The sequence below is a fragment of the Coffea eugenioides genome, chromosome 2, assembly GCF_003713205.1.
Source record: "Coffea eugenioides isolate CCC68of chromosome 2, Ceug_1.0, whole genome shotgun sequence".
Taxonomy (NCBI): Eukaryota; Viridiplantae; Streptophyta; class Magnoliopsida; order Gentianales; family Rubiaceae; genus Coffea; species Coffea eugenioides.
Genome location: NC_040036.1, coordinates 40010514 through 40025484, shown reverse-complemented (window position 1 = coordinate 40025484; position 14971 = coordinate 40010514). Strand labels below are relative to the sequence as shown.

The 14971-nt window shown below is 48.9% G+C and overlaps 1 protein-coding gene and 1 pseudogene across 1 annotated transcript; one reads left to right on the top strand and one right to left on the bottom strand.

The window, feature by feature from the left end:
• Positions 1 to 4102: 4102 nt before the first annotated feature.
• On the bottom strand, positions 4103 to 9550 carry LOC113759708. Its single transcript, XM_027302282.1, has 2 exons — positions 9405 to 9550; positions 4103 to 9362 (listed from the first exon to the last, which is right to left on the bottom strand). Exons 1-2 carry the CDS (start codon positions 9548 to 9550, stop codon positions 4103 to 4105), a joined length of 5406 nt encoding a protein of 1801 aa, XP_027158083.1.
• Positions 9551 to 11158: 1608 nt separating this feature from the next.
• LOC113763644 lies at positions 11159 to 12034 on the top strand (annotated as a pseudogene).
• The last annotated feature ends 2937 nt before the right edge of the window (positions 12035 to 14971 follow it).

Below are 14971 nucleotides of genomic sequence, written 5' to 3'. Positions count from 1 at the left end.
TATCTTGTATGATATAAACTTCAAAGTAAGAACTATAATAATATTTGTATATCACATTGATAAGTTAAAAGTTTTAAAGTAACTTGTCTAAACTTGAATTTGACGAATATTAGTACTTTTATGGTCACTATTCGACTTTAACGCGATGCAACTCGGGCTCCAACTCATCCAAGTAAGCAAAACTAACACAACTCGGCTACACTTAGTAGTGTACCACGCTTGGAACAGGGTCCATTATAATTAACAAATTCATTTTCACACCTTACAGCTCTAGAGGCCTCCGGGATCATAGTTGGCTCTCACGCTAGCCCACAATCTCTTGAATTCCATCAGCCCAACCCATGTTCAGAAATGTACAGGACGTCGTCGTTTGGCAGTTCAACTAGTTGAAAATCTCTTCCTCTTTTGCTTTTTGCAGAGATCGGAGAGAAACACGACAACTTCTGAACTTCAAAAAAATGATTGAAGAGGCGATTTTTGGTTGGTAGCTGAACCGACCTGAATCAGTCCTCTTTGAGATGAGGTGAGGTGAACTCCTGGATCCGAAGTCAACCTCCTTGTCCGAAGTGAATGGCGGGGCTTCTCCCCTGGGATCACTCCGACGATCAAGTTAGTATGAGAATGAGAAATATGCTAGAGTATGAGCAAACGAACAGTGTATGCTTACTTGTTGGGAGTGTGCGGGGTATTTATAGAACGAGAGTGGAGGGCATGACGGAGGTCTTATGCCGGCGGGACCCATGTCCTGCCATTACGGCTCTGCTCCCTGTCAGATGGCCTGACTCTGACACTGTAGCCGCCCGGACAGGGTGACGGGGAGTCCTTTGCAGTAGCCATTAAGTGCAACAGTGCTTTTCAAATAAAGCACACTGATCCCGGGTGATGTCAGGTGTCCTGACATCATTAGCGTGCAGCTGAGGTGAAGGTGCCGAGGTCACCTACCCGGTAGACTAGGGATTTAGCCGAGCTTAGGGGATATCCCCGAGTCGCGGATGAGCTCTGATGAAGGACGAGGTGAGTTCACCTCGGTCATGAAGGATGGCCGAGGTGAGCATCCTCAATAAGCCCCCCAAGCCTCGGGAGCTCCGGGCTAGGGAGGTTCCGAGGCTTCCTTGTGCCGAAGTTGTAGAGAGTCGGAGTCCCGAAACTGCCCCGGAAGATGCGGGGACGCGACACGTGGACGTGTCAGTTGACAGGACGTGGTCACTGGTAACCGTCGCGTCGTGAAGTAGTGGGACGTTTCGTGCAGGGTGTCAGCCGAAAGGACGGGGCATTAATGAGGAGAGAGGGAGGCACGACGTTCTGAGTTCGAACGTGGCCGTCCTTTCGCATTCTTGCCGCCTCTTCATATTCCGCCCAAACCCTTATAAATAGGGGGGGCCCCCTCACCGCACTTCTCACACCTTTCATTTTCATCTGAGATTTGCAAGTTCACGAGCGTAGCCGAGGTCAGTTCTTTCAGCCGAGGTCGGTCTAGTAGCCGAGATCAAAGCCGAGGTCATCAACTTCGTCCAACTCCGTAGGCAATAGTAAGTATTCTTCTTCTTTCTTACCTCATCTTTCACCCATGGCCAAAACAGCTAAGACCCACAAAGAAACCGTGACACCGAGTTACCGAACCGAGGTGAGGCCGGATCCTGTAGAAGTGACGACGTCCAGCTCTGATGGGTCGACGCCGAGCTCTGGGGAAGGATCCACCGAGGAGACCCGCGAGGAGGTTGACGTCGAGTTGGAGTCATCCGAGATGAGCGAGAGTGGCTCCGAAGTGGCCTATGATGAGGAGCTCGGCGTCGAGATACCACACGACGAGGACGCACTGGAGCCTGTCGCTCCCGAAGATACATCCAACATCGACTTCGGCAAGATGCCGAAGTTTAGGAGTCGCATCGGAAGAGATAGGGCCGTGAAGGTGATAAACAAGTACCCTTTCCGGTCGGGGTACGAGATCACACCGCCCGGGGTGGATGACTCAGCCGAGAAGCCCCCCATTGGCATGGTGGCCATCTATGTCCAACAATTGGAGGCCGGGCTGAGGATGCCTACGTCGAGGTTCTTCAGGGATCTGCTCCGTCACTTCGGCGTGAGGATTACCCAACTCGCCCCGAATGCGATCCGCATCATTATTGGGTTCGAGATGCTGTGCCGACATCAGGAGGTGACTCCGTCTGTCGACCTCTTCCGCCGATGCTATACCCTCAAGGCGCACGGGACAGACAAGGGATGGTTCTATGTTGGCAATCGGAACAATGCCATTCCGAAGTTGGTGGTCGGCGCTCCCAGCTCAATCAAGAATTGGAAGCGCGACTACTTCTTTGTGTCCGAAATGGACTTCCCCAGGGGCTTTTGGTGGAGGCCAATCAAAGCGAAGGCCGATCCCTCTGCTGGGGATGCCAAGGAGGAGGACTTCCAGAAGCTGATGGGGTCGGGACTTCGGATATACAGTCTGGACTACCCCGAAGCCGTGCTGGTTGACGGGGGAATTAGCCGAGCTTTGATCCCTCTTGACAAGACTCCCTTCACCTCCACTAAACTTAAGATACCTTGTAATTTTCTTTCATAGCTTTGATTTCACTTCGGCTAAGGCACATGATAATATTTGCTCTTTGTGCAGTGACTAAACTGTCCGACCTCGTCGTCTCTGGCTCGTCCGAAGTGGCCAAGAGGCAGAAGAGGAAGAGCACTGACGAGACATCGGCACCTCCGCCAAAGAAGAAGAAGTCACAAGGACCAGCCGCTAAGACTTCGGCGTCTAAAGGCACTCCCACCAAGGTTGGCCAGAGCAGCTCGGCCACGGCGACTACTGGGTCCACCTCGTCTGTGCCAGAGGGAGTTCCCCTTGGAGTTGTTACAACAGTCACATCTCCTTCTGGCCGAGGCAAGCAGCTGAAGCCTCCAGTTAATCCGGTGTCGGGGACCTCGCTATGGAATCGTTTCCATAGCCCCCCAGTGTTTCCCGGAGGCGATAAGACGCACCCCGGCGGGCATTGGTGTCCGGACTGGAAAATTTCGGTCAACGACAGGTGCCAGCATCCTCGGGTTGCCCAAGAACTAGTGATGCACTCCCCCTTGCCGAGGGACTTGGAGTTCATGAAGAAGCTGAGCCCGGCCGAGATGGTTCAAAGTCTCATGGTGTCCACAGCTTCCACCTCGGCCTTTGTGGCCGAGATGGCACACCGCTACTGTGCTCTGGTCGAGGAACAGGACACCGGCAAGTTGCAGAATCAAATCTCCAAGTTGGAGAAAAAACTGTTGGTGTCCGAGTCTGAGAAGGCCGAGCTTGAAAGGCGGCTTAAGGAGGCCGAGGTGAAGGATGAGGAGGCCGCGGCTACTATCAACAGTCTCCGATCGGCCCTCGAAGAGGAGCAGAAGAGGGGGGACGAGGTGAAGGCGTCCCACGAGCAAGCTCTCGAGGGTACCGGAGCCTCGGCCGTAGACGCTTTTCGGAAGTCCGAGGCCTTCATCAAGGACCTCGGCCAACTACTTACGCCTAACTTCATGTTTGGCTTCACATCGGCCGTTGACGAGGCCGCAGCTCACCTCTCCTCCGAGGCCTTGGAGTCCTTAAAAAACCATACCAGCTACAATGAGGACTCCAAGGAGTTATGCGATCGGATGGCCGAAGGCATTCAGGCAGGAAGGAATTTGGCCGAAGTCCAGGTCGAGTTCAACAAGTGGCTGTCCGAACTCGACGAAGTGTTCGAGGACGTGGAAGTGGAAGAAGCTGGAGGAGAGGACGCTGAGGGAGACGAAGCCGGAGGGGACGTCGGCAAAGAGCATGGAGATAAAGTTCACCCCGGCGGAAAAGAGGCCGAAGAGAAGGATGCCCAGGAGGGAGCCAAGACCGGGGATGGAGCCGAGACGGGGGTCTAGGCTCGCGGCTTTAAGGGGGTGGCCGAGGTGGAGAGTGCTTAGTAGCATTCGGACCTCGGCCTTGTACTTTTGTAACGCTCTTTCTTATTGAATGAAAGCATATTTCTTCTCGTCTCAGTGCTTTAATTTCTTGCTTTGACTTCATCCCTTGCTTGTCCCCCTTATTTTTTAATAGCGTAACAACGATATTGAAGAATAACATAATAGCTGAAGTCATTACTTGATTAAAAATTCAGGCGTAATACAATCTGAGGTTCTCGGCGTGCCAAGACCTCGGCACTAATGAGCCATCTCGGTAACTCAGTTTACAATACCCCTTAGCGTCAGATTCCACAACTCGGTAAGGGCCTTCCCATTTCGGGCATAATTTCCCTTGCGGTTCAGCTCGGCTGACTGAGTTTTTTCTAAGAACCAAGTCTCCAGGTTGGAATCTACGATGTCTCACGCGGGCATTGTAGTAGTGTGCCAGTGTGTTCTTGTAAGAAGCTATCCGGGCTGAGGCGAGATTCCTTCGTTCTTCGACGAGGTCGAGGTCCAGCTGCCTCTCTTCGTCGTTCACCTCGGCGGCATAGGCTGCCAGCCGAGGGCTGGGGGTAAGGATCTCAGCCGGGATGACCGCCTCGGCGCCGTAGGTCAGGGAGAATGGGGTCTCTCGCGTCGCTGACCTCGGCGTGGTCCGATACGACCACAGGACACTGGGGAGTTCCTCCACCCAAGATGACCCAGCTCGGTGTAGTCGGGTCCTGAGACCATGTAGAAGAGTCCGGTTGAAGTTTTCTGCTTGACCATTGGCCTGGGGGTGGCCTACCGAAGTGAAGTGTTGTTTGATGCCGAGGTTCTCGCACCAAGTCTTGAACGGGTTCTCGGCAAACTGTCTCCCATTGTCCGAGATGATGACCCGAGGTATGCCGAAGCGGCAGATAATGCACTTCCAAAAGAATTTTTGAATGGCCAGCCCTGAGATGGTCCGAAGTGGCTCGGCCTCGACCCACTTGGTGAAGTAATCCACAGCGGTTACTAAGAATGTATAACCCCCGACGGCTTTGGGGAAGGGACCTATGATGTCTGTCCCCCATTGCTCAAACGGCCAGGGTGAAGTGATGGGGACCATGAAGTTTGAAGGCTGGTGGTGCTCGGGTGCGTGGACTTGGCAGGAAGGGCAGCCGAGAACGAGGTCCTGGGAGTCTTGCCGAAGTGATGGCCAGAAATATCCCAGGAGCATAGCTTTCTTAGCTAGCATCCTGTGGCCGATGTGAGCCCCACATAGGCCCTCGTGGATCTCGTGGAGGACCTCGCGTCCTGCCTCGGGGGTGACACACCTCAACCATGGGCCGAGGTAGGAGCGCTTATATAGTTCTCCATCGCGGAGTGCATACCGAGCGGCTTTGCGTTGTATCTTCCTTGCTTCAGCTCGGTCTTCGGGAAGGACTCCTTGACCCAAGAAAAGGATGAACGGGGTCATCCAAGTTTCTTCAGAGTGCACGGGGCAGGCCACCTCTTCCACGTACCCTGGTTCACTCAGGACCTCCACCAAGACGGTTTTGTTGAGGTCAGAGAATGAAGTGGAAGCCAGCCGGGATAAGGCGTCGGCTCGCTTATTCTGGGACCGAGGGATCCTTTGGATTTCGAATGACTTGAAGTACGCGGTGAGTTGGTGAACTTTGGAGAGGTACCGTTGCATGGTCTCATCCTTGGCCTCGTACTCACCAATAACTTGGCGTACCACGAGCTGGGAGTCACTGCGGACATGGATTTGCTGGGCGCCGAGGTTGCGGGCTAGCTGGAGTCCAGCGATTAGAGCCTCGTACTCGGATTCATTGTTGGTGGCCGGGAAGTCAAAGCGGAGGGCGTAAGAGCAAACCTCCCCCTGAGGTCCTTCCAGGAGCAGTCCGGCTCCGCAGCCGTCTCCATTAGAGGATCCATCGACATACAATGTCCACAGGGATGAGGTGGACACCTCGGGTAAGGCTGAAGTGGACTCCGGACCTTCCGTGAAGGTGAGCTCAGCAAGGAAGTCAGCTAAAGCTTGAGCTTTTATGGCGGTGCGCGGCTCGTAGGACAAGTCATATTCTCCCAATTCGACAGCCCACTTGGTGAGGCGACCAGAAGCTTCGGGTCGCACCAATATTTGCCGAATGGGTTGGTCGGTCCTGACCGAGATGGGATGGGCTAAGAAATAGGGTTTCAACCGCCGAGCTGCGTGGACGAGCCCCAGCACAAGTTTTTCCACCTGCGTGTATCGGGTCTCCGGCCCGCGGAGGGCTCGGCTGACGTAGTAGACCGGCACTTGGGTGCCCTCATCTCGGATGAGCACAGCGCTGACAGCCTCGTCGGCTGCGGAGAGGTAGAGGTAGAGCTTCTCCTCGGGCCGAGGTGAAGCGAGAGTTGGTAGGTGATGCAAGTACTGCTTCAGCTGGTCGAAAGCAGCCTGACACTCCTCAGTCCAGGCGAACTGGTCAGCATTTTTCAGCACCTTAAAGAAAGGCAGAGCTTTCTCAGCTGATTGGGACAGGAAGCGATTCAGCGCGGCCAGGCGTCCATTCAGCCGTTGGACTTCTCGGATGTTCCGGGGTGGAGACATGTCATGAATGGCTTTCACCTTGTCGGGGTTGGCCTCGATTCCCCGGTGGGAAACCAGATACCCCAAGAATTTTCCCGAGGTGACGCCGAAGACGCACTTCTTGGGATTCAGCTTCATCCTCGAGTCTCGCAGGACACCAAAGACTTCCCTCACGTCTGACAGAAAGGATGAAGTGGCGAGGCTTTTAACGAGGATGTCATCCACATAGGCCTCCACATTGCGGCCGATCTGATTCTGGAAGAGTCGGTTGATCAGCCTTTGGTAGGTCGCCCCGGCGTTCTTTAGCCCGAAGGGCATGGTAGTGTAACAATAAGTACCTCGGTCGGTGTAGAACGCCGTTTTTTCTTGGTCCTCCTCACTCATTCCTATTTGGTGGTACCCTTTGAAGGCATCTAGGAAGCAGAGGATTTCATACCCCATCGCCGCGTCGACGAGGGCGTCTATTCTCGGCAGAGGATAGCAATCTTTGGGGCAGGCCTTGTTGAGGTCGGTGAAGTCGACACACATTCTCCATCCACCGGTGTCCTTTTTGACCATGACTGGATTGGACAGCCAGGCGGGATATTGGACTTCGTGGATCATCTTGGCCGGCAAGAGCTTGTCGACCTCATCCGATATGGCCTGACTACGTTCGGGGCCGAAGTGCCTTCGTTTCTGTCGCACAGGTCGGGCCTGTGGGTCAACGTTGAGTTGGTGGGTCATGAGTTCGGGTGGCACTCCGACCACTTCATCCGCGGACCACGCGAAGACGTCTCGGTGGTCTTTGATCAGGGAGATCATTTCTTCTTTCAGGGGTGAGGGTAGTCCAGCCCCTACTTGGACCACTTGGTCAGGTTTCGCTTCATCCACTACCACCAGTTCCACCTCATCCCCGGGCTCCAGCCTGTTGGGCTCTTCTGCCTTCTGAGGGTCGATGCGGTCTATGGAGAGGACCGCTGGCCTCTTTTCTTCTGACCTCGGTGAGGGCCGGTGGGTGACTGCTGCTTGAATGGTGGCGAGGTAGCACTCCCGGGCGGCGCCCACATCGCTGCTTACCTCGGCCACCCCCGCAGATGTTGGGAATTTAAAGCTCAGGTGGTAGGTGGAGTATACGGCTCTCAAGGCATTGAGCGTGGGCCGGCCTATCAGCATATTGTAGGGGGAGTCTGCTTTGACCACCGCAAAACTGACAGGCACAGTTCGGCAGCGTGGATGACGCCCGATTGTTACCACCAGGGTCAACATGCCTTCCGGGTGGACGACGTGTCCCCCGAATCCCACGAGGGGAGTCCTGACAGGAGTGAGTTGCTCCCTGGTCAGTTTCAAACTTTCGAAAGTCCGGTAGTACAAGACGTCTACCGAGCTTCCGGGGTCTACGTAGACCTTTTTGACTACGTAGTTGTTGGTGAGGACTTCAATCACAAGAGCTTCATGATTGCTGGAGGCCGCAGGAACGGGGTCAGCGGGACCGTAGGTGATGACCTCGGACAGCCGAGAGCTCGGCTCGGCCACCTCCATCTCGGCCTGGCGGTATGTCCGCTTCCGGGAGTTCTGGCTGTCTCCTCCCGTTGGTCCACCCGCGATGGTGTTGATCACCCCTGCGATGTTGGGGCCGTAGCCCGGTGAGCCATCGCGTGGGGGCTGCTTGTCCTCCCTACGGTCTTCGGGACCTCGGTAATGCATGTTCGTGTCCCGTCGATCGTCTCGGCGGGGGCCTCGGTTCTCCCGGTGGGAGACGCTTCGGTTGAAGCCTCCATCCTTGCGGACGAATTGCTTCAGGTATCCCTGCCGGATCAAATTTTCGATTTCCCGCTTCAGGTCATTGCAGTCTTCAGTCTCGTGCCCTACATCACGGTGGTAGGCACAGTAGAGGTTCGAGTTCCTCTTATCTCTCCTCCCCGGAATTTCGGGAGGGTTGCGGCCGAGGTGATTCTGCCTCATCACAGCCAGGACGTGGGTCCGGCTCGAATTGAGGGGCGTCAGTTCGGCGTCCGAGGTGGACGATCTGCCTTTCACGATCCGGTCGAAGACACTTCGGCGGTCTCGGGGTTGGTTTGAAGTGCCACTTGGGCCTGGTTCACTTCGGCCAGTGTCTTTCCTCCTCCGGGGATCTTGCCCCGTACGAGATGCTTGGGCTTCTCGCTTCATGCGATTTACATCTTCACTTCGGATTCCCTGGTCCACTCTTTCCCAGAGCTCCCGAAGTGTACGGGGGTACTGCCGATGGATTTCGGTGTTAAAGATCCCTGCTACTAACCCGTTGGTGAAGGCAACAATAGTTACTTGCTCGTTCTGGTCAGGTATCTGTACATTCTCCTCGTTGAACCTTTGGGCGTACGAGCGAAGTGACTCGCCCTGACCCTGTTGCAGGTTCAAGAGGTAAGCTGAAGTCTTTGTTATTGGTCGAGATGACACAAAGCGGTGGATGAACCGGTCTATCAGCTCATCCAGGGAGGAAATGCTCCCCGGTTCTAAACTCCAGAACCACTTCCGGGCGGTCCCGTGCAGGAAGATGGGGAAAGCCCGACAGATCACGGCGTCGGGGACGCAGTAGAGTCGAAATGCGGAGATGAAGGCGCGGAGGTGATCCTCGGGGTCACCTCGGCCGTCGTAGGTGTGCAAATTTGGAAGCTTAAAGTTTGGGGGCACCATCTCCCCATTGATGTCATCAGTGAAGGGCGGAGCCCTCATGTAGTCAGAAGCTAGGCCTCCGGGACGCCGAGGTGGGTCCTCGGCTCGTTTTCCCAGTAGTCCCCGAGAAAACGCTCGGGAGATGGAGGCAATCTTGGAGGTTGCCTTGGATGAGGCTCGCCTGGAGGTGCTCCGAGATAGACGCCCATCTTCGGAGTCCTCGCCTGAGGGCACTTCAGGGGACTTCGTCGGTCTCCTCTTGGAAGACTCGGCTTTTTCTTTTCCCTGCCTCTTGAGGTACCTTCCTAGCTCCTAAAAAATGTTAGGGTTGTCTGATACAAACTCGGCCATCTTGGCGATGGCGTCCTCATTGTTGGGCTGGGTCCTTTGGGACCCTGGATCTTCAGAGATACGATCTTGCTGGGCTCCGGATGTCTGCCCAGCCCCAGTTGAGGGAACTCTTCCGCTTCTAGAGCGCGTGGATCTCATTTTAGCAGTAATCTCGTTCCCACAGACGGCGCCAATGATGAAAGGGTACGCATGGGCTGTTTCATCTGGATTCAATGCTGCTCTTGCTGCCATTGCCGCCAAGCACTTTTCTTCCCAGGTAATTCTTGAGATATCCTTTAATAATCAACTAAATCATATCAGCAAGAAGAGGCGTTAACAGTTGTTAATAGAAAATGTATTCAACATTAATAGCTTGAATTTGGTTAATTATCAAGAAATTCTTTTTATATTTAAGTTTGTTTACTTCCATGTTGATCTGGAATGAGAATGTGATTAGTTGACGTCCATTTATCTCCTGATAAGAGATATGTCTTGTTGATTTGTAGTGAGAAATGAAAATTTGTTCTTCAGTTCTATATAATATGTTTTAACTCTTTAGCCGCAGTATAAATGCGAATATCAATGTTATCTGGTAATTGATCATCCCATTTCGGCTGCATACTGTTTTATTTCAACTAGTTTATAAGAGGCACTCCTGCTTTGTGTATTCTAGAAGCCTAAATTTTCTACTATAGGCTCAGTTGCCTCGAGCTGGAATTCCTGCTTTAAAGGCCCTGCTTCCTACTTGGATCAGCTCATGTATGCAAGTTGTCACGTTAAGGAATACCAGTGTTAGTTTGAGTGCCTCGCAATCTTGAGCAAAAGAGTGCTTATTTTCCCTCCCAATATGAAGATTGAAATGTAATTAGCATAACACATTATACATGCCATGTCAAATTCCAACTCATCAAGAAAAGTTAGAGATCAGCTAGATCTGATAATATTGCTTATGTTATTAGTTGCTGTTTATCATCCATACCTGAGAACGTACCCATTCAGATCCAAATTCCGCTTATGGAATTTAGCAGGGAAGGAGTCAACCTTGATTATTTGTAGAAATCTTAATTTTCTGCTAGTATGTATCATTTGCCTGCATGTGTTCATTAGGAACAGAGATACAAGAAAGTGCACAAGTTATCTGTGTGTCTCTCTTTTCTTCTCAGGAGATATCTAAATGTCTTTGCTGCAGGAGTACAAGTAAAACCTATCTATAATCTATTATCGCTCAACTGACTTTTTTTTGTTGTAATAATAGCTTGTTAGGTATGGCCTGGTCATAGTACTGAATGCTTTAATGTGGGGGTGTTATGTAAATAGCCTAAAAGCTCTATCATCTCTCCAAGCTACCGTTACAAACTTTGCAACGAACTCTTCTGGATTGGCTGGATTCTTCCTCTTCAAAGAGGTGCTGCCGTTTCAGGTAATTAAGTTGATTTTCAGTGGTCAAGACACCTGCACACTTCAACTTATTATGATAGCAAGAGTTTCCCCAAATCCAGCCTTATCCATGGCTACATGCCACAGTTTTACTTAGTTGCTGCCATTGCAGCACTTCCTTTGTCCTTCTTAGGCAGTGAAGTGATGGACTCAAAGTAGTAGTTTAGTTGAGTTTTGACTCTCTTATCTGATGGACTCAAAGTAGTAGTTTAGTTGAGTTTTGACTCTCTTATCTCATCTTTGTGTGCCAATGGCTAAACTTAGTAGTGTTTTACATGTTCATCCTAGTCTTTTTGTTTGTTGAGGAAATAAGATAGGATGGATGATTGAGAGGTAGAGCTATCACACCATGTCTTGGTTCCTAATTCCGATTCATCTAGCAGTGTTCAAGCATCAATCTCTGTGGATTCATTTCTTGATGAGTTGTTAAGAAATGGCCAAACATGTACTCACACACATACTTGCAACCCTCCTGGCCTTGATGCTGCACATACTCACACATGTTACCATACTCATACCCAGGTCATTCCATCTGAGAAACTAGACAATCCTAGTGAGAAAGTAGATGATCCTTGTGATAGTGGAAAGTCAACATCAAAGACTAGGAGGTCTTCTGGAAATAGAGAAGCTGTTAGGAAATATAGGGAGAAGAAAAAGGCGCATACAGCTTACTTGGACGGGGAAGCTAAGAAACTGAGACCGGTAAACCAGCAGTTGAAAATTGCAGAGGCAAGCTATTCTTGAAGCAGAAATCTCGTGGCTTAGAAGCCTTTTGCTCGATGTTAGAGGGAAGATTGATACTGAATTGAGGGCTTATCCCTTACAAAAGTAGCGTACTTCAAGCACTAAAGTTAAAGAAGGGGATTCTAGGATGCAATATTCTGGTCTGGCAATGGAGCTTCAGTGTGAGAATGATTTAACTTGCTTCCATCCTCACGGGGATTCATCCATAGAGGATGCTGGTTTTGGTGGATGTGATAAAATGGGAGCTTCATCTTGGGAAGGAAACTACCAGTCTGTAACTGTTGCTTGTAAAGCTAATGGACCTGCAGAAAGAAGTGGTATGGACTCCGTGGAAACAAGGCTTTCATCTGCATCTCAAGCAGAGTAATCAAGAGCCAAGGCAAGATATCAATTATGACCTTCCCAATTGTCAAGTCTTATAGAACTTCTGCTTTAGTTAAATTTATGACAGAACTATGCTTGGTTGGCCTGGGTAATACACATTTGAAGTACTGAATATTCCAAGAATATAGTCAAAAATCATGTTAACTCTCTGACAGGTTGTCGAAGCCTGTGCAATAATAAAACCTGCTCAAACTAAAAGTAATTTCTGTAGATAGTGGTAAGCAGGGTCGAATCCACAGGGACTGGGAGTAATTGTTCCTTTTGAAATTCACAGTGACAAGGGGGGTGTTTTTATCTCAGGGGTGACAATTTAAGCAATTCAACTAAAATATAAGAAACTACCAAAAATTAAATAACAAATTACTAAAATCAAATGAGTGATACTTAAGGATCTAGCCAAGGAATAACTTCAGCAATGGTTCACCTAGTTGATCATTGAAGCAAAGACAATTCCAATTATTCATCAATAAATAGGTTATAACTACCAAACAAGCAATGGCAGTCAACCCCTCCTTACTGTGTCGGTGATCAAGGTACGCCCGTTAATCACTGCTCTAATTGAGAAATAATCATAGGTACGCCCATAGAATTTAATTCCCCAATTGCCTTACGTATTAGAGAAGCCCTATTCTAACCAAATAACACACTACCAGGGTTATTTTAGATTAGCCCGCGTATTCCCCTGACACAAACTTAATCATGCCAGTTGTCACTATTTTAGAGCAATTAAACAATTACGGATTTAATGCCCTAATTGACAATAGATTACCCAATCAACTAATTATCTGGATCCAAGACAATCAATTAATTAAATAACCATAAGCATAGTAATCAAGAAATGTACGGATACCAATAAATAAAAGGAAAAGATTAAATTAAAATGATCTCACAATTTTTAGACGAACCAGAGCCTTCGTTGCTTCTTGACTAGAGTGGTGAAATTAGTTCATGTTTGATGCGAAAAACTCGCACAAAGGTGAAGAGAAAGCAGTGGCCATCGTCTTTCAAAATTGGGAAAATTCACTTCGTTTGAGCAATCGAAGAAAACGAAAACTACAGAGGAAAGTTCAATGCTTCCCCTTTGTCCTAACATCCGAGGGAAGCAAAGTACTAAAAGACAAAAAGGAAAAGTCAAAGAAAGCAACTAAGCTCCTCACATGCGCAGGAGAGGTCCTAGTCAAAACTCAAAAGCTTCCAAAGGCAAAAGGAATCCCAAGCTAAGCTCCAGCCGTCCTCTCCTCTGCACACTTTTTCTAATTCCTATCTACTGTTTACTCTCATGCTTGCGGCGGCTCCCTCCTCTGGGGAGGAAGAAGTGACCCCCAAGAAGACTTCGGCCTCCTCCTTTTAATGCTGTCTTCGGGCCAATTACCAAGAAGGGTTGTGGTTTGATATTCCAAAAATGTCCCTAGATGCCTGCTACTTGAACTCTTTCTTGATAACTGTCAAATTGGCCTTGATTGTGATATTTTTGTTCTACTCCCTGAAATAAATGTAAATTACGAAAAGTGAGTAGAATCTAATAATTAATCCATATCAAGTCAGGTAATAGGGGAAATTAATAATAAAATAAATGATAAAATTGCGACCTATCAATTCCCCCCACACCTAAACCATGCTTGTCCTCAAGCATGAGAGCATCAAATAAACACCAATATTTGACAATGGTCATTACTCCATCTACCATATTGCCAAGATACCAAGAAAAATAATAGTCAAGCATCAATGGTCAAATCCAAGAAACATCACTCCGGTTAGCTTCTAAACCACAAGATCCTCTAATTTCATGTTAACTAATCTAAGAAGAAGGAATGACGCATAACATTTATCAGCAAATGGTCCAACTATTAACCATAATCTCAACATTAAATCCATAAATAGGCAAGCTGACTTTTATTATACACTAACGCAACTTTCTTTTTTTTCTTTTTTTTTTTACATTTTTCTACTTTTCTCTCTCTTTTTTTTTATTCTCTTTTTTTCAATAGTAACAAGACTTAGTCGCTAGCCATTAGAGCCTTTTGACGCGAACTCCAACATTGGCCAGATGAAGGAGTCCGGTTACTCAGCTTCTATCGCCACGTGACCACGTACTCATAAGAACTACTACCTTTTGACGCGAGAATCAACACTTTTAGGTGCAGATCCCCGGTTACTCAGTAGTAACTAATAGCGGAGTACAGTCAAGTTTATTCATAGCTAAAAATCACAAAAACTCAATATAACACAAGAACCAAAAGAAAACTTGCATCAGCTAGCCTCATTTTCAAACATGGAGAACTAAAGTTAATAACCGGACCAATTCACATAAAAATGCCAATAATCATTCCCTATGCCTAGGAAAGTTAACCAAAAATTATAAGATTAAAACAATCATCGATATTCACCAAAGAGATATTTTTGGACTCAACCACATTAACTTGATACCCTTTTATTACTAAAACTTGGCAATATCAGAATTAGAGATAAAAATCCAACATCAAACTTGGTATTCAAATGGGAACTGACCACTAGAAAAAAAAGAAAAGAAAATAAATGAAAAAGGAGATAAATATAAAAATAAAGGAAGAGCCTTGAGAACCTAAAAACTAAAAATACTAGCACCCAAACTGATCCCCCCACACCTAAATCACACATTGCCCTCAATGTGATAAATAAATAGTAATAGTAAGTAAAAGAGCAACGGTACTTCCCTGAAATCACGGGGACCATGGCAGGGCCACAGTAGTGGGTGAGGCGGAAAACGGTGGAGTTGGGTTGGGGTAGGCTAAGGTCGAGAGGTTCCGGACCTAGAAGAGAACTTTGATCTCACCATTGTCGCTAACAGGTACCCCAATCAACAGAAACAAAATTGCCAACGTATAGAGGAACAAGTAAATGCAAATCATTAGAAATCAATATCCTCTAGTGAAGTCAACAATCAACCTAACAAGCACCGGCAACTCCCGATTCAAAAGGGTAGTGCACAATAAATGGCCCACCAAATTAGCAATTTAAAGCCCTGAGCAATTTACG